The sequence below is a fragment of the Daphnia pulicaria genome, chromosome 7, assembly GCF_021234035.1.
Source record: "Daphnia pulicaria isolate SC F1-1A chromosome 7, SC_F0-13Bv2, whole genome shotgun sequence".
Taxonomy (NCBI): Eukaryota; Metazoa; Arthropoda; class Branchiopoda; order Diplostraca; family Daphniidae; genus Daphnia; species Daphnia pulicaria.
In genome coordinates this window covers 13,632,968-13,651,366 of record NC_060919.1, presented here as the reverse complement: position 1 = coordinate 13,651,366, position 18,399 = coordinate 13,632,968, and the positions used below count along the sequence as shown (strand labels likewise).

General features: G+C 44.9%; 1 protein-coding gene and 1 long non-coding RNA gene across 6 annotated transcripts; one reads left to right on the top strand and one right to left on the bottom strand.

Moving 5' to 3' along the window:
• The first annotated feature begins 135 nt into the window (after positions 1 to 135).
• LOC124350915 lies at positions 136 to 10,546 on the top strand. Its single transcript, XR_006921276.1, has 5 exons — positions 136 to 327; positions 507 to 601; positions 811 to 958; positions 9,879 to 9,975; positions 10,174 to 10,546. It is a non-coding gene; the product is annotated as an uncharacterized LOC124350915 (long non-coding RNA).
• LOC124350687 (band 7 protein AGAP004871-like) lies at positions 2,779 to 17,159 on the bottom strand. Of its 5 annotated transcripts, none has more exons than XM_046801492.1 (9): positions 16,681 to 17,159; positions 10,553 to 10,881; positions 5,557 to 5,663; positions 5,101 to 5,173; positions 4,931 to 5,013; positions 4,631 to 4,834; positions 3,969 to 4,024; positions 3,709 to 3,889; positions 2,779 to 3,621 (listed from the first exon to the last, which is right to left on the bottom strand). In XM_046801492.1, exons 2-9 carry the CDS (start codon positions 10,689 to 10,691, stop codon positions 3,538 to 3,540), a joined length of 927 nt encoding a protein of 308 aa, XP_046657448.1. In that variant the 5' UTR covers positions 10,692 to 10,881; positions 16,681 to 17,159; the 3' UTR covers positions 2,779 to 3,537. The 5 variants fall into 5 exon arrangements, with proteins under 5 accessions (XP_046657448.1, XP_046657449.1, XP_046657447.1 ...); XM_046801493.1 differs by lacking the exon at positions 16,681 to 17,159 and adding an exon at positions 11,278 to 11,568; XM_046801491.1 differs by lacking the exons at positions 10,553 to 10,881; positions 16,681 to 17,159 and adding an exon at positions 7,538 to 8,132.
• Between the last annotated feature and the right edge of the window lie 1,240 nt (positions 17,160 to 18,399).

The following is an 18,399-nucleotide window of genomic DNA, read 5'->3' as shown; positions in this document are numbered from 1 at the left end:
ATAAATTTAAAAAAAAAAAAAAAATTGAAATAAAATTCATAAAAAAACTGGAGGGGTCGATTTTTAATAAATGTCTATATCGATTTCTTAATTTTGACTAATTAGCATATTGGTGTCGTCTGCTGTCGTTTTCAAAGTTCGAAAAACGAGACAAAGAGAGGTGAATGATTGTGATAACTAATGAACTATGGGAGACCAAACGATTACTAATTTTAGGGGAAAATGGATGCACGAAAAATAGGACAATAAAAAATTCGCCAAAAAATGACAAAACTCTGTTGTTGGGGCTCTCCAAGTCTCCATGCTGTGAGTCATGCAGCTTAGCAGGTAGCCTAAATAAAACTAAGAATATGAGTACAATGATTATGAGGCTTAAATGAAAGAGTTAAACAAATTCCAAATTTGTAAAGTGCTATCAGTTCCTATAACTAGCATTGATCATGTAACTGCCTGTTGCTGCATGGCAGTTTGTTCGATGCCCTTTGTAACCTTTTCCTTTTGTGCAGATTTCACACCTGTGCCAGCCATCATCGACAAAAAAGATGTGCAAGTTTTGCTTGTGCTGTCATCGGCCACCAATCTCAGTTCATCAACAACATTGGTAATGATTTTCGTTACTTTATTCATTTGTGCACCTGCTAGGTATTTGAATAATGCATGATTTGCACAAGTGTATTACATAGACACCTTAGGACATTCTCCCTGTTTGATTAAATATTAGGGTCCACCTGGTGTCTCATTTTCAACTTTTCCTTATTACTGGTTTCTGTCAGTATATTTTCCGTAACCCATTTTTAATTTTTAATTTAGATAACCAGCAACTTCTTTGTCGATTGGAGAGACTACCGATCGAGTTGTGGGTGTATTCGCGAGGACGCCCTTTTTCCTATATCCTTCCTGGTGGATTCAACTCTTCTGCAGATGGAATAATGCCTAGCCGGATTTCCCAGGCTTAAAGGTAGGACAAATGTCCATCTCTTATCTTCCTTTTTGACTGGTGCCTTTGATTGTAAATTGTTACAGAGTACGATTGTGTCGTTTGGGTTTCTCATCAGTCAGGGTTCATCGCACAGCTCATATAATATTTAAAACGACTGCAGATCAGGCCTGTTTTTGTGTACCTCACAACTTTGTCTTTGCGAGTTTAAACAATCGAATTCGAAACTGTTTAAACTTTAAACACTTGAAGCCAAGTGCAAATAGAAAATTTTATGAGCCAGAGGGACCTGCATCTTCTGTTGATAGCCTGGACGCCATGGCTACAGCCAATCTAATGCAACGGTTTTGGTTTAAAACAATGAGAGAATCACGTCACCTTATTTCCAGTTGGATCCAGATACTTTTGTTGAATGAGACGTCACGTCGGACACGATTTCAAACAATGGGATGACGTACTACCTGCTCTGTCCAAATGTGTGTCAAATAATTACACACGGAGAGAAGGAGAGAGGTCGTTGGGTGAGAAGATAAAAGGGGAAATACCGCGATGATGAGCATTTGATGATTTGAAAAATATTTTGGGGTTTTTGGCGGCATCACTTTCTCAACTGTTTGTCTGTTGAACAAATAATCAGCCAGCCACGCATTTTGTCTTTTTCTTTTTCTCGTGTGTTGATAACAAATATCCGGATTGGAATATCCAGCACTCAAATTTGTTACTTTTTCCATTGACGTCAATGATGTACCGCGACGAGAGCCTAATTCCTTAAGGCTCATCTCTATCTCCCTCCCCCCTCTCTCCAAATGTACTAAAATATCAAACGCAATCAGCCGGACAACTTTGATTGATGTGCCATTGCGATGTTAGATAGCGATGACCATCACGGACACATTTTCACGACCCTCGTCCCGCCAAAAGTTTTGTCGTCATGTCAGCACAGCTCGTTTCCCCCCCTCGTCGCTATAACATAAAGTTGAGAAGATCCGACTGGATACGGTCAGCATCGATCCGTCCATCATATTCAACACATCCGCCCCCCCCCCCCCCCCACCCTTTGTACATAGGGTTTCCCTTAGAGAAGATTTCTCTCCCCCCCCCTTCCCCTTTATCCACATGAAAGTCGTGCAATAAGAAGAGACTCTGCACGAATATGAGACCGCGGGCCTAAATACAAGTCGGACGCCCATTTTGGTTTGTCTCAGCCTGACGGGCTCATGTGAATTTCAAACCGAATGGCTTTTTGCCGGCCAATATTTGCCTCTGATATGTACACCATTGAATCGGTCGTCGGGATCGAAGGTCTGCGTGACTAGTTATTATAACATATCTGTGATCCCCCTCTCTCCAGTTCTTGTTTAGATGAGTCGACATTCCTCCGCATTTGAAATCGAGAATCAACTGCCGGCCGGCCATTTAAGTAGCGGAAGATTATAGCCGCAGCAAATATAAACAAAGTCGAGGGGATCGATCATTTGACGCACGTCAACCGCATCTTTTAAAAATTTCAGAATAGATGTGACGTCACATTATCAAAAATTCATTTTAAAGTTCGCAGTGACCTCTGCTGTGTTGTTCTAATTGAAAATATCTGAAGTTTGTGTGTCGGAATGAACTTGTTGCCAACGCCGAGCGTCAACAGAGAGGAGGACGTCAGTTGCCATGGCGATGCCTCTCGTGATTAGAGCCAATTGCAAATGTTGTTCAACACAATTTGATAGGAGCGTGACTTGATTTCATTACGTGGAAAATCGATAAGCCAAAGTGGAAGAAAAGGTCGTCGCTATGCGATGCTAATGGTCAAGAACATGTGTTAAAAACAGCTGAGTCGGTGCTGCTGCTGCTGTATCTCTATGCGCCGTGTATTGAATAATTATAGCAAATTGACATACAACCTTCGTTTAAATATCGTAATCATATATGTTTTGAAATGGTAATAACGATCCCCCCCGGGGGTGATGGTTGTTATTTTTATTTCTAATTTTTATAAATAAATGAAGGGCCACGCGAATCGACCGCGCCAAATTCAAATCGGTGAGTGAAATTAAATGTTTTGAAATTGTTTTAATTGTGTGTTGGTTCAACGGCACAAGAGTCGGACATCACATTGATAGAATTTTTGTCAAAGGTGTTTTTGTTTTTTACAACCGAAAAGAGTTGAATAAAGAAGAAGAGCGGGACGTGAGGGACACACGCACACACAAACGACACACACGTACAAAAGGGGAGAGGGGGGGGGCGAAATGAAATCAGAAATTGCGAGGGACTTTGTGTCAGGCACCTGAACTTGTTTGGTTTGGTTATTTTTGAATATTGTTAAGTGAATTTGTGTGTGTGTAATGAACATTTCTTTTTCTTTTTGGTTAAATGAATTGCAAACTATAGCAGATGAATGCAAAACAAAATCCCTGGCAGCAGGGGCTACACATTTTTGTAACCGAATTAGATTTTTTGTCTGGTGAATTGTTTTTTTCTTTTGCTGAGTGAACTGCTCGATGAATTATCTAGTGGCCTTATTTTTTTTTCATATTCCATCCGCATCTTCCGCCGTTGGCCGCTTTTAAATGTGTTGTTGTTTTTCCCGCTTTTCAGCCGATGATCTATCTCATAAACTGGCTCAGGAAATCGATGGGCAGCGGGAAAATGATGGTCGAATTCTTCTCGGCCGAGATGGTGCTCAGAGTCTGTGCGGGTCAAATCAAACGGGGAAAAATGAATCCAAATTCCGGCCGGAATTCGATGGAATAAAATTTAAAAAAAGACAAAAATACCTGAAGGTATCGCAATTGGAGAGCGGCCGGCGATTGAGCAATCACCATCGAGGCTTCCTTGAGAGCAGTGGAGGCCTTGAATTCTCCCTCAGCGGCGATGACTTTGGCTCGTGCCTCACGCGACGCCTCCGCCTCGGCCGCCATCGCCCGTTGCAGCTGCACCGGCAAACGCACGTCCTTTCTGTTTTTTTACCCAATTCGCCATTAGACATTATGGTTTTCTTTTTATTTAAAATGAAAACTTTTATTTTATTTTTTACATTTCGACACGTTCGACTTTGATGCCCCACGATTCGGTCGCCTCGTCCAGCGCGGCCTAAAAACGGGAAATGGCCATCAGTTGGGACGTGAATCATCCGCCGTGGCCATCAAGTGCCGTCCTATCTCTCTTTTGCTTTTATTTTTGATTTGCTTTTATTTTTGATTTGCTTTTATTTTTATTTGGGTTAATGGGAGTCCCAACACAAACTCTGATGCCATCCCCCCCCCCCCCCACCCGACAAGATGATAACAGCATCTCGTGTTTCGTATTCACGACACGTTTGAAACTTCCCGCCCACCCAAAGACCCCGCCGCCAGCCATTTCCATATTTCGGGATTTTCTACCAATCTACAAAGAAAATCCGCAATATTTCCTTCCGCCGCATACCAAAATAGTTATTAAATTATTCTACTAGTACTATAGTAGGAAAGTAGCAGACGGGAGGGGGGGGGGGTCGTATAAATCCCGCAAATCTCCGGCGTGAGTGTAAAAAATAAAAAAAATAAAAATTTGAATAAGATATATACAGAGTAGATAGTATAGTCTACTAGATACTCCCTGGTTGTAATATTATGGAAAAGAAATTAAATTTAATTAAAAAATAAAGGCGCGGGGGAATATTGGGAGGTTGAGGTGAAAAGTTATATGAGCGCAAACTGCCTGCATGGATCCCGAAATGGTTTCACGGTCGCCCAAAATTTCGTGCAAGTCCTTAGTGCCGAGAATGTTGCGCAACGTCGTCTGGGCCAGGAGGCGAGTCGAGTGATGGGCGTTCTCCACGTTGGCCACCGACACGGTCGCGTTCGACACGCGAAAGTAAACGACGGCGTCCACCGATACGGTCACGCTGTCCTTGGTCAACACCTGCGACAACCGGGCGACAATTGGTAGACAAATGAGTGGGTCGTCACTTGTGACAATTGTCATAGAGACTCAATTGTTATTGCTATCGATTCAAACCTCTTGGGGCGGAATGTCAAAGACTCCCGTGCGCAAATCCACTTTGGTGTAAGTCTCGATGCACGGCAGGATGAAGAAAATTCCTTCAATTTTAATCAAAGCGGGGTCGGTTGTTAACAATCAATTATTTATTTAAAATAACGGGAATATTTAAAAAAACAAAAACAGACCGGGACCCTTTGCGCCGCCGGAGAGGAGACGTCCTAGTCGGAAAATGACGGCCCGTTCGTATTCCTGCACCACCTTTTTGGGGGGGAAGAGAAATGAAATGAGACAACATTTATTTTTTAACAAATTCAGTCGACTGTTTAGGATTGTCGCTCAACTGCCGGATTTGATTGCGCGATTAGCATATGAAATCCGACGAGCTGAACTCTCAAGGTGGGCGAGTTAAACGTTCCCTTTTCATTTGTAGATAGGCCGTTGGACTGATGTCAAAGGAGATTATCATGTCCACACACAAAATGGTTTGGGGGGGATTATTTAACATTTTAAATTTCCCGCCCCGCGTGGGATGATTAAATTAGCATTTGTTTCACGCCCCTTGATGTCCCATCCCCAATTTTCACTTTCAAAGGGAAAAAAAAAATCAAAGGCGAAATTTGCATACGGGGGTGGCCTCTTACTTTAAAGCAAATGAAGAAGGAGAAGGGCATGGTGACGAGGACGAGGAGCCAGCAGATGATGGTCAGGATCCATCCGCACACGCCGATCCCCGTGTCGCTATCCTCAGCTGCAAAATTCCAAAAGAAAAACAGAAAAACAAATGTTGGGTTTATTTTCTCAAATTGGTGGCGTCGTGAAAAAATTGGCAAAGACACAAACATCCTTCCAGCGCTGGACCTCCGAATTGAGGCGCCACTTTGGTTTTGATGATGGCCGGCTCCAACATTTTGTTATTTTCCAGCGACACTTTTTTGGGGGTTTGTTTTTTTGTTTGGGTTGGGGTCTGTCTCGTTAGCGACTTGTTGTTATCCGGCGGTCCGGCACCAAACTGTTTGGCGAAATGACCATCGCAATGGCTGTTATATACACACATCACCTGAACCCTGGCTGCTGGCCATCGGTCCGGTTGAATTGAATAACAGCTGACGCGAGGGAGGGTCTCTACGTCCAACGTCTTCTGTTGATTGTTTGAAAATGTGCGAGTCCCGCTGGTTGCCATGCCGACGACCCACACACATATAATAAGGCAGAGAGAGAGACTTGCAATAAATAAATAACAACATGCGTATAAAAATAGGACAGCGTATTTGACTGGCCGCTCCGCTCTCTAATCCCGCCAGTGCGTGTGCATCTGCTCCATCTCAAAAGTTTCCACATCAATTGAGAATTTCTATCGGGAAAATAGAAAATCTCTATCGGGTCCTCGCCGATAGTATATACACGTCGAGTGAAACAAATCGCCATCGCGTCCGAAATGCCACGGCCAATCGATCCTTAAATATAGCCCCTAGACATGTTTCACGAAAAAGCCATTTGAGCGGCGATCCTGGCAATAAGAGCCGAAATAAATATCCAGCCAGCGGCCATCGATCGCCCAACAATTCCGGCTTGTTTTTATTCCGATTGAAAAATCAACAAAATAAAAATAAAAACAGCCCGAGATGCCCAGTGTAGAATGGAACTTGTGGGGGGGGGGGGGGGATCGCGAGGCTCGCGTGTTGTTTGTTGCCCAGTTGACGACGACGACGACGACGACGACGAGGGGAAACTTTTTCCCTTTTCGTGTGTCTCTTGGAAAACTCGATGGATATATGGTCCGTCCGTGGGGTGGGGCCATTACAAACGGATTGGTTGCCCATCAACTCTAACGTCAATTAAATCTATCGAGATATGTAATGTTCTATCGAATTCTAGTGGACATAAAAAAAAGAAAAGGGCACCACCAGACGACACGCTCTGGGATAAAATAATAATCCGACCTAAACTAAATATAAAACAATTCCGCTTGAAATTATTCCATGAATTCGATAGATGCGATTGATGGTAATAATTGAGTCGACTTTGAATTGATTTGTTTCTCCTTCACCCCCCCCCCCCCCCCCACACACACTAAAACGGGTAGAGGCCGGATCGGAAAACGCTCAAACGGGCCCCCGAGGTTTTTATTGTCAGACATTTTGGGCTAGAAAAAACCTTTTTTCGGCTATCGGGAGCCAAAGGAGCGGAAAAAAGGGTCCCGAACGCACACAGAGAGAGAAACGACCATATACTTGAATATTCAATGGCTTTTCTGGGTTTTGAATAAACGACGTCGCCAACAGCTCGACGGTCGGCCATTGCCGAGTGCGCAGAAATGTTTAGACATTTTAAGAGAGAAAATACCCATCGCTAGGACGGACGGAGGGACGGACGGACGGGCCTATAAAGACGTCGCCCATATAAAAGGCACAAAAGATTTTTCGGTCCATCACGACATCACGACGTGGATTTTCTATAGTGAAAAGAAACGAGTAGTAGTCGGCCCGTCCATTCTTCTTCTTCTAAATACTTTCCTCGAACCATATCATGTCCGTCTCTCGACTGCAATTTCCCACCCGCGTATAGAGAGAGGCTCTATGCAAATGGATGGGAAGCTGAATTACACAATGATGACGATAATACCGTAGGTTTTGATAAAGGCGTTGCTGGGCGAAGCGAAGCGGAGGATGTCGGCGTGACTGTGGTAGTCGCTGATGACCCGTTGCGGCTCAAAGACTCGCCGTCCGGCGTTGGCCAGGGCCAGCACCAACGGAACGGGCGAAGAAGTCTCATATTGTTGTTGCGGTTGTTGGGGTTGTTGTTGCAGAAGAGCAGAGGAGGAGGAGGATGTGGCAAAAGAATCGGCGGCAGTCTCCATCAGTTGTACCGCGTGACACATCCGCGACTCGACGGTCACTCCCTTTTTTGTCAGTCAATTCATTTCCCGCACTGACTAGGCCAAATCAATCCGCACACACACTTCGTTTTTCTTTTCTTTTTTTAATTATTTGGTGGTGGTGGAGGGGGGGGGGTAGTTGATGGATGGAAGCGAACGACAAACAAACCACCACCGCGGGAGTAAAAAAAAAACCAAAAGAGCAAACACGTCCGCACTGTTTTCTTGGTTAACGCGACGGAGTCAGAAACTGAGGCGATCCGAGTGGGTGAGGTGGAGGAGGAGTGTGGCGCTTCTCGCTCACGTCCATCTTCACGGCCGGATGTCGGCGGAATAAGAGCCAGTGGATGACATTGGGGCAGGACCGCCACCAGACCGACCCCGCCGCTAGCGGCCAAAACGGAGGAGGAGGAGGGAGTGTCTAACAGGCCACGACCTGCACGGAAGAGACGAGACCACGACACCACCCCTTTTGCCACTGGGCATCTCTCTTTCTAGCTCTATATAGCTGTTGCTGGATGGATGGATGGATAGGCGATAAACAGGCGAATATATCCAGCCAAGCGGTACAGGAGTTAGGCCAGCAGCCGAACATTTTGTTGTTTTTTGACTTTTTTCTCCTTTCAACTCTTCGTGTTGTGTGTCTTTACGGTGTACGATTTTCTTCGGTCATTATTTATAGATTCTCCACTCATCCATCCATCCGTCGTGCGGAATATGTATGACTCGCCCCCCCTCCAGCACCACACCCTTACATACAGGATGGATCCATGTTTTCCGCCTCTAGCTCTTAATTTATTCGTCATGTAGAAAAGACCAAGGAAACAGAATAGCCTGGGAGTTGGTTTTTAATCTTTCACCATCAGAAAAGGTTAGACGCGGGCGAGCGTGCGCCGATGTGTTGCATTTGAAAGGAAATATCGGACGGCGGTTGCGCACACGAGCGTTCTCCCCTTCCTCACTCATCTGGATACTACTACGAACTACGAACTACTACTCTCTATAATCTTTGCCCGAATGGCAACTCTTTTCCTATTTTTGTTCAGATTCTTCTTCCTTTTGTTTCATCTTTTATTATTTTCTTTGAGTAACGAGCGACTAGCGAGCTAAGGGGAAAAGTTGGACAACCGGAATGAAATCACCAGCAGCAGTCTAAAATCGATTGTCTCATTTGAAAGAAAGAGAAACCAACCAGCGGATTTGTGCTAGCGATTCCTGCCGTGGATGATGTTGTGATCTGGTCTGTTTTTCCCTGGATGGATTTGTGATGATGTAATCAGCCGGATGTGGACAAATTGGTTTTTGGAGAGGCTCTCTAGCTGATGTTTTATTGATTCAAAGGCTTTGTCGTCCCTATATCCAGCGGATTTAAATAATGAATTATTGCCCGAGAGGGGGAAGCTGCTGCTAGACAGGGCGGATTCGGTTGGATAACGGATGGAGGCTTCTCTCTCTCTCTCTCTGCCATCCGGCCGATGATGTGTGTGACACACTTTTTGTGTGGCCCGTCCTCAAGGTCAATCTGTCGTCGTCCAACCCGAACAAGAAGAAGAAGAATTGAGAGAAAGAGTCACACGCCGAATCGATTCCTCATCTCCAGCGCTCCCCCCATCCACTCTCTTTTGCACACACATCAGAGCGACTTGCATGGATCGCCATTTCCCTAGATCGCCAGCCGGAAGAGCGAGGATCCGCCTCGTTCCTCCCTTTTTTTTTTAATAGACAGAGTGGACGTGTGTGGGAGGTGATGGAGCGTGCAATCAGGCGAATCACGCTTGATATCAATCCCACCCCCCACCCTCCACTAATAGCCACCGCAAGTCACACACACATTGAATAGCCGTGACGGCCGCTGGCCACCGCAGGATGTAGCGCGGATCAATTACTTTGATTATTCCCTCTCGGCTTTACGAGAAGGTTGCTCTAATTAATTAGCCAGAGACGTCGATTTTTCCTTAAATGATTTCTATCGATACATCTTGTATGAATGGCTAATTCAAAGTGTCGTCTGCTTCCGTTTAGTTAAACCTGTTTCGCTTTTTTGTTTTTGTGTTGTTGGCACTTTGTAATCTTTTTTCTTTTGTGTAGATTTTACACCTGAGCCAACCATCATCAACCACACGATTATGTGCAAGTTTTGCTTGTGCTGGACCTGCCATCATCAATTCATTTCGTCGTCGATTGGGTAATTGATTTTCGTTACTTTGATTAACTTGTGCACCTGCTAGGCATTCGAATGATGCATGATTTGCACAAGTGTATTGTATTTAAATCTTAAATTGATTAACAATTTGGCTCTACCCAGTATCTTATTTTCAACGTTTCCTGACTTGTTCCTACTGTCAATATTTGTCTTAATTTATTTTTGTAATTTTTTTTTTAGATAAACAGCATCTTCTTTGATTGTGAAAGCTACCAGCCGAGTGACGGATCTCATCTTATCCCCCCTTTCTTTGAATATCCTCGTGTACACCCATGTGAGTTGTGGGGGTATTCACGAGGACCCCCTTTTTTCCCTATCCCGACTGGCGGATTAAACTTTTTCAGCGGATGGCTGGAAGCACTTGTGGATGGATGCCTGGCTGTGGATTTCCCAGGCTTAAAAGGTAGGACAAATTTATGTCTATTCTTCTTTTTTGGTACTATGTGCTGTGACAGTCGGAAGATTATTCCTGAGCTAGGCGGTTAAGGTTTTTCGTGAAATAGCCAAAGTTAAATTAAAACCAAGGATCGTAAAAATGTGGAAATGGATGAAAACTCACATCCGAAAACGAATTCAAATTCGCGGGCTTGTTTGTTCTTGTGCCGATGTTGAGGCCCTTCTCCGATGACCATGGGGCGTCCGTCGGCGTCGCCTCCGCCACCTCCGCCGCCGTGAAGCGTCGTCGTCTCGGGTATCATCGCTGCACTTGAAGAAGGAATCAGGCGACCAATAAGAGTCGAGCTGTTGTTGTTGTTGTTTGCCGCCGGATCGATGCGAACCGGTTGATGGCCCAGTACGAAGCCAACCACTTTTGCTTGATTTCTTTTCTCCCCCGCTCTATTTCTTTTCTTCTTTACCGACGTCGTTCCTCTTTTTATTTTCTTTGATCTGTAAAAATAAAAAGAAAGAAAGAAAGAAAAAGGGAATATATTTAATAAAAATGGTCGTGTCGAGTGCGGTTGGCCACCGCTAGATGGCGGATGCTGGCGACGAAATCATTCCAAATAGGAAAAGGGCGAAAGTTTCGAGCCAAACAAACACGGCCGTCGCCGTGACAACGCGCTCCAATTTCTCACATCACAAACTCGCATAAAAGCCCTCACTTGAATGTTTGACATTTAAGCCTCTCCATTTAATTTCCGCTTGATTACATTTCCCCCCCCCTCCAAAATTCGACGAAAAACATTTTTTCTTTTTTTCCTTCGCCCTTGGTTTCCAAAGAAAATTCAAATTGTATAGACCGAAATTGGCCAAATTACGAGGAAGAAAATTGTGTCAATTAACCTGTCGATTCTCAGCGCGGGAGTCGTCGAAGCAAGACAGAGTTTGGGGAGTAGATACAAGCGTGAGTGTAGAGGAGTAGCAGAGAGCACGAAATTATCAGACGAGGGGGCGAGAGAGACGGGTGGTGGTGGTGGTGGTTAAGGGGATGGCCAGAGTTTATAAATAGTCACTAACAAGTCGCCAAAGTTGCTGCTGCTGCTGCTGCTGGTGGTGGTGCTGGTCGGTTGCGGCGGGAGAGTGAAAAGAATCCACATCCAGTCGCCATGCCGACTCACCTGTTACTCCCGCACTTGTTTCACTCCCCTTCTTCTTTTTCGTCCCCCCCAGCCCTCTAGCTTTACCTTCTGTACATGTTGTACACACACACTCACGTAGTAGTACACAAGGGTACTACTACATTTACAGTAGAGCTCCTGGCAGGATCTGTTATTCCTCCCACTTCTTTTTCGCTTTTCTTATTTGAGAGGGAGAGACCCACCTCCGGCACCTCCCCTCCGCTCCCGTCATTTCTTCTTTTACACAGACAGACGACAATAGAAGAAGAAGAAGAAGAAGACTTGCTCTCTTGTTATTGTGTATGCATCGCAGGATATTCAATAATCCAGTCCTCCCTTTTCCGTATATCTCTCACAACCAATGGCGAACAAGTCCCGTCATTTTCCTACTTTTCTACATTTTTCTCTCTCTCTGCGAGTCTCTCTCCGCCGGATTATTATTGACATGTACAGTCGACTGCTAAAATGCGCCACTGCAGCTGTGAATAAATATCTATACGTGCATATTCCCATACACATTGAATGCATCATGTTTTCGTCGTCGTCGTCGTCTATTTTGATCGATAATCTTTTGACTAGCATATCGACATAGTCTCCGCGTCTATACACAGGAGTCTATACAGGAGCTGGAGAGAGATTACACGGCAGAGTCTAGGAGGAAAAGTTGCATTCATCTTTTTCCCTTTTTTGTCGATCGAACCTGATACTTTTCCCAGGGCTGGCGGGGATCTGATCCAGGGAGGAGCAATATCATGTCTAAGCCGCTATCTAATACCTGCCTCCCGGTTGGTTACCAATCTCCTATATCCGGCTCCGGGATAAATTCTCGTCGACTTAAAGAACGACCGAATAGATACACACACGGATATTCTGTGTACGTATACATAGAGAGAGATGGGTATCCATTATCATATTAATTATGTCCGACGTGTACTGGCCATCCCTTTTGTGTACTGTGTGTATGTTATCCTCGTCCGCCCAGATTCACTTAACGTCCGTATCAATTAGCGAGTGGCTATGTAATATAGGGGACCAGCAGGAGCAGCAGGAGCAGAGACACACGTCTAGTCTGGTACAGTGTGGCCTCTTTATTACACCGGCGACTGATGGATATCCGGTGATGTTTTCTTTTTCTTCTTAGGTGCTCTCTCCATCCCTGCCATTATGTACCTACGCTCACCTTTGTGAACGGTGGGGCGTTTTCTTCTTTTCTTTTTTCTTGCTGGGGTTCGGCCTGGAGTCGTGGGGTTGGCTGGGCAAATGCATACAGATGGATGGGCTACAGTTCCGTCTCTCTATAGTATATCTATATGGATATATACCGCGCCCGTCACGGTTTCCTCCGCTTCCAGGTTTATTGATCCGACCGGAGGAATATCTACTACTACTACTACACCAACAGCAGCAGCAGCAGCCAAAGGAGATGTGTGTCTATACAGGGCCAGCTATGGTGCGGGAGGAAATGACAATATGGCAAGGTAGTGGCAGCGTGAACAACAGCCAGACAAGAAGGATATAGCAGCTAGCGCACGCGGGAATGTGCGGGAATGTGCGCCGTTATGAAAATAGTCGAGAGGAATTGAACCGAAATTCATCAAAGACTCGACTGATATCACGGCTCATAGATTTTCTCCCTTCGTGACATTTTTCTTTCTATTTTTTCCCGTTTTTTCGCCATTTGTTTTTCTTTTTTTTCATTGGTTATTTTGTTTTTCGTTCTCGGGAGAGAGTCACGCGGAGGCCCATCTGTGAGTCATCTCCATGGTGGGTTGGGGGCAGAGATTGAATTTATAATTGAATGAGCGTGACCGCCGTGCACACGTATAAATATAAAGAGAAAGAGAGAGGCCATTGGGTCCGATCCCCCCCGGCCCCCCTATATACTGGACTAAGATATCCAAGTTGTGCACGGACGATAAGGTTTAGATATTCCCGAAACCAAAAAGAAGAAATAAGAAAACAAACTAAACTTTTTCTATTCTTTTGGGGGGAGATTTCGGTGCCAGGCGCATTTCAACGTCTAAATTCACGCGGGTTATTTTTGGGTTATCGCCGTCGTTCCGCTGTCAACACCCTTTCACAAAAGAAGAGATAGTGTCGTCTTATATATTTATATTCATTTTTCCCCTTGAAAATATTTGAATAGCCTGGATATCGTACATTTGTTGGAGCGGGCGCAATTTGAGAAGAGATAAGAGTGATTTGTAGTTTTGACTATTTTTCCCTCTGACGTAAATTGAATCAAGTGTGCAAGTTTGTTTTTTTATTTTTCTACGATTGAATGAAACTCAAAGTCGTCGCTATTGAGCAGAGAAAGAGAAAAACTGTTGTGGATGCTATGCATATCAAACGCGGCAGCAGGACGGGCTTAGACATTTCCCCGCCGACGCCGACGCCGCCGCCGCCCATATTTGCATAGAGACAATTGAAGGGGAAAAGATCATAACCGGGCGAATGATGATTTCTTTTCTTCTTCTTTTTCTTCTTTTTGTATCCTGGGAAAATGTCATCTCGAGCAGAAAATCTTGTCTTCTTTGTCTCTTTTTCTTCTTCTTTTTCTTCTTTCCTTATGTGACAAAAGGGAAAAAAGTTTCGTTGCGTATTTATATTTGAGCTGCCAGACAGCTGCTGCCGCCAAACATTATCCACATGACATTTTCTCCAACCCGTGGTCTCTCCTCTGACTCTCTATAATAATATGTTGCAATCGATATTAGAAATGGAGACAATAATCGAATTGTCCGTGCTCATTCCCCCGCCATGGCAATTGAATCGAAGCATACCACACACGCAAAAGGATCGTCATATTTGTTTTCCTTTTTATTTCTCCAATTTTTGTAAGAAAATATTATTATTCGCCAGTAGAGTCAACGGCCTCCTACTCGATCCTATATAGTATACGCACGTCATTTAAATGGATTGTCTCTGATAATTTATCGTCCGTCAAGTGCTGGAGCCGTTGGACTCGACGGTCTAAAATTTCCATAATCAAATGATGTGACGTGTAATAAGAAAACGTCATCAAAAAAGTTGCTTTCCCCTTTTTTTTCTTGTGTCGTGGTTGGCTGATTGATTGCATCTCAATTGAAAGGAGAAGGTTCCAATCAATCAATATAGCAGTATAATATCAAGTGTGTGTATAGACAAATATAATAACCTCTCTTTCGCATTCATCCATCCGGTTTTCTCTCTTTACGGCCGGATAAGAGAGAAAAGAGATCAAAGTCCAAGTAGATCGAGGCAAAAGAAGAAGGACGGCAGCGCTTTTATGTAACGTCGTCGCGATTAGATATGGTCGACGATCCACTCGTGTCTCTCGTCTTCGTTAAAAGTGGATGGAATATACACAGACAAGTCGACCAAAGCCGCTTTGATGAGTATTAAGACTCGGCGTATATTACATATTACATATTAGATCTAATATAGATTCAAACTCAAAGAGAAGTAGAGATAGAGTGTTTTAGTAGCTATATTATTAGACTATATCATAGATATGTATTATTCGCCAGCTAAGGATGGATTGGTAAAATCGCTGTCAAGGAGGGACCAGGCTTGAACGAATCCGTCCCGGCGGGTCCCTTATTTTATTAAAAAAGCAGGGCCGGAGCTTTTAGGACAATCTATATGGAAGAAAAAGATGTTACATCACCGCTTCGGCTGGAAGGCATCTTAGCCTGTTGTAAAACGTAATGAAAAACGATGGCCGTCGATGATAAATTGACAGAATGACCGCTAGCGCGCCTATATGGAAAAAAAGGGCCCTATCATATCAAAGGCTTCCAAATAGATATTGCGCCCCGCTGGAGCCCCGCGAAGAAAGGAGATTTACGACTAGCTCGGCTCCCAGCAATTCTCCTCCGATGGATGGATATTAAATACGTTTTTCTTCATAGGGTTCCCCCCTTTTTTGCGTGGCTGCTGCTGATGGAACAGGGAAAATGGACGGCCATTTGTTATGTGGCACCCCAACTCCCGCACGCTGTGCGAGTAGAGGAGAAGATATCGTCGGCCGATTTTCTCTTGCGCATTGTGAAATGTATTCCTCTCTTTTATTATTATCCGAGTTATTCCGGCCGCATTGCTGATGTTGCCAATATTTCTTTCTCTTTCTAACTCTTCATGGCCGTGGGTGCAGGACGGGCGTCGATGATGGATCTCTGCCCTCTCGACATCAAAATCAGTCGATGCAAAAATGGCCAGCACCAGCAGCAGCAGCAGCCAGCAGTGTAGGACTTGAGACGGATTTTGAAAGCTCCTTGTCATCCGCCTGTGTGTCTATGTGTAGGGGGATCGTCGTGCAATTGGCACCGGGGCATATAGCCCATAGCCGAGAGAAGGAGAAAATTGGCCCCCGTTTGATATTTTTGCGCCATCCACTTGCCATGGAAGGCAATAACTCATCAGACTCCTCTGCCGAGAGATCCTATCCACTGCTCCTGCTCCTGCTGCTCTATATTCGCTAGCTCCAGCACAAATAATCCACTCGGCTACCAAAGCAGCAAGGAAAGGGCGTTTCTAATGTGCCAATAATTCTATAGAGAAGACAAGATAAGGAAAGAGGGAGGGAGGAGGGATCGCTCAATCACACGCAGCGTTGGCTCTCCCGCAGAGGCCCAGCAGCAGCAGCAAAAGTACTTAGTCACAGCAGCAGATCGGGCTCTTCTCTCTCTGGTGACATCACCACCACCACCGCCAAAGGCTTTGCACTCGATCGTGGCTGGTTGACGTTGGCAACCGATCGACACCATTTATTAGTGAAATGGATATTTTACTTTTATTACATTTCCCCACCCAACGTGAATATCCATCAGCCTAAATATAGAGAGGGGGAGGAGGGGGTCCATGTTTGTTTTTCCAATGACGCCTGCTGGCTGGCGACCTCCTTTTTTTCTTCTTCCGCCCAAAATCTATTTATTTCCTTCCGCCTCTTTTTTATTTAAAAAAAAAAAAAAAAAGAATTGAATGGCGATTTTGTCGACCGAAATACCAGCAAATCGTCTGGGACGGTTGAAATTCAATCAGAGACACACACAAGTCGGAAGGAAGTTGATCTAGCTGCTTCCAGCCATGCTAGATCCGGAATCAATTTCAATATCCACGCCCAAAAGTAAAAAGAAAGAATCCTTACCGTTTCAATTAGTCCAAGTTGGTGGCGTCGCAGTGCACGTCATTGATGAAAAGTTGTTTTTGGGATTTCCGCTTTTAATTAGCGCCCAGCTGGCACTACAAATGCCGATATGATGCGAGAGTTCACTTGGACTGTTGTCGAGTCTCGGCAATCGACATCATTTCCGTCTCTCTACTAACCCAACCAACCAGTTCAGGGTATCAGCTGGAGCAGGAGCAGCGGTGCGGAGGGGGTCGAATCAACGCGGGTCCCGAACGGAGGAGGAGGAGAAGCGCGGCGATGATATTTATGTGACACGTGTAGAGTGCGGAGTGAGTGTAGAGTAGAGAGAGGAGAGGATAGGATAGACGAGCCGGACACACAAGAGAATCTCAACTGATCCCAACGGGCGGCGGCAGCCACAGAGGAGTGGATGTGGATCCACCGTCTTGTCCTCCTTCCGTCTGGTGGTTGGGCTTTACACTCGGCCGGCAGCAGCGATCCCCCCTCCCTTTCCACTTGCCGCCCGTCCGCCACCGCTGCCACCGCCCAAGTTCACTCCGCCCACTTGGATATTATTTCCCGCTCCTCTGCTGTTGGCTTCACTCACGACGATATATAAATATATTTTTCTTTTTTCCTTCCTTTTTTTGACTCCCGAAGAAGAAGAAGGAAACGAGCGGGTGATTAGATCGGTGGGGTGGGGCACATGCGCTCTTCCAACAACTTCCCGCCCCCCCCCACCACCCACCCACCCTATCTGAGAGGTTGAAAGACAAAAAAAATAAAATAAAAGTCGCCGATAAATTCTGTCATCAAGTTATAATTGTGTCCGATAACACAACAACTGGATCAAGAAAATTGTAGTTTAGTTGACCGAGGAAATCGTCAAACGCCAAAATATCTGACCCCCGGTTGACTTTTCCCGTTTTTCTTTCTTTCGTTTTTTCGTGATTGACTTATTGTGTGTTGGATGGATCCCGCTCTCTCTCTTTCTCTGTGTCGTCTGTCGTGTGCGCACATGAGGACTAGGTTGTTGTCAAGGATAAAAGCCGGGCCGCCTTATCTCGTCTCTCTCTCTCGTCTTTCTCCGTATAGAGTTGAGCACGGGGGGTTGATATGTTGTTGTTGTTGTTGTTGTTGTCGGTTGAACGAACCAACGGCGGCCATAAATCCCCCCCTCCCGTTCCCCCTAGCTCACGACGCGGCTATTCCTTTTGATTCTTTTTTTCCCTTGTATCCATCACCTCGTTCTTTATAGTCACTCCGTGCAACTTCTTCAAACGACACAACGGGACGGGAATAAAGAAAAAAACGAACCAACCAACGGAGGACATGCACAACTTTTTTGTTGTTGTTGTTGTTGCTGTTGTGTTTCGGGTCGTTTCGTGATGGCAATAACTGCCGTCGCTCGTCTACCCTGTCGAATAAATATCAAAGGAAAAGAAACAACGACGACAACAACAGCATCCATTATGTATCGTCGTACGTACGTAGACCCTGTACATTTGTACAAGCCGAGAGACTCGATTTTTCCCATCTTCTCTTATACGACTGGCACATTTATTTCAAAGGGAGAAAGAAAAAATAAACTGGGCGACATTTTCTTGTTCGTTGACTTTGGAATTGTAATCCAGCAGAAAAAAATTCAGCGCGCGAGTCCCATCTGGGATTTATTAGCACGATCCTGCAGGATGAAACATAAGAATTGAGAGAGGAAATAATAATAATCATAATAAT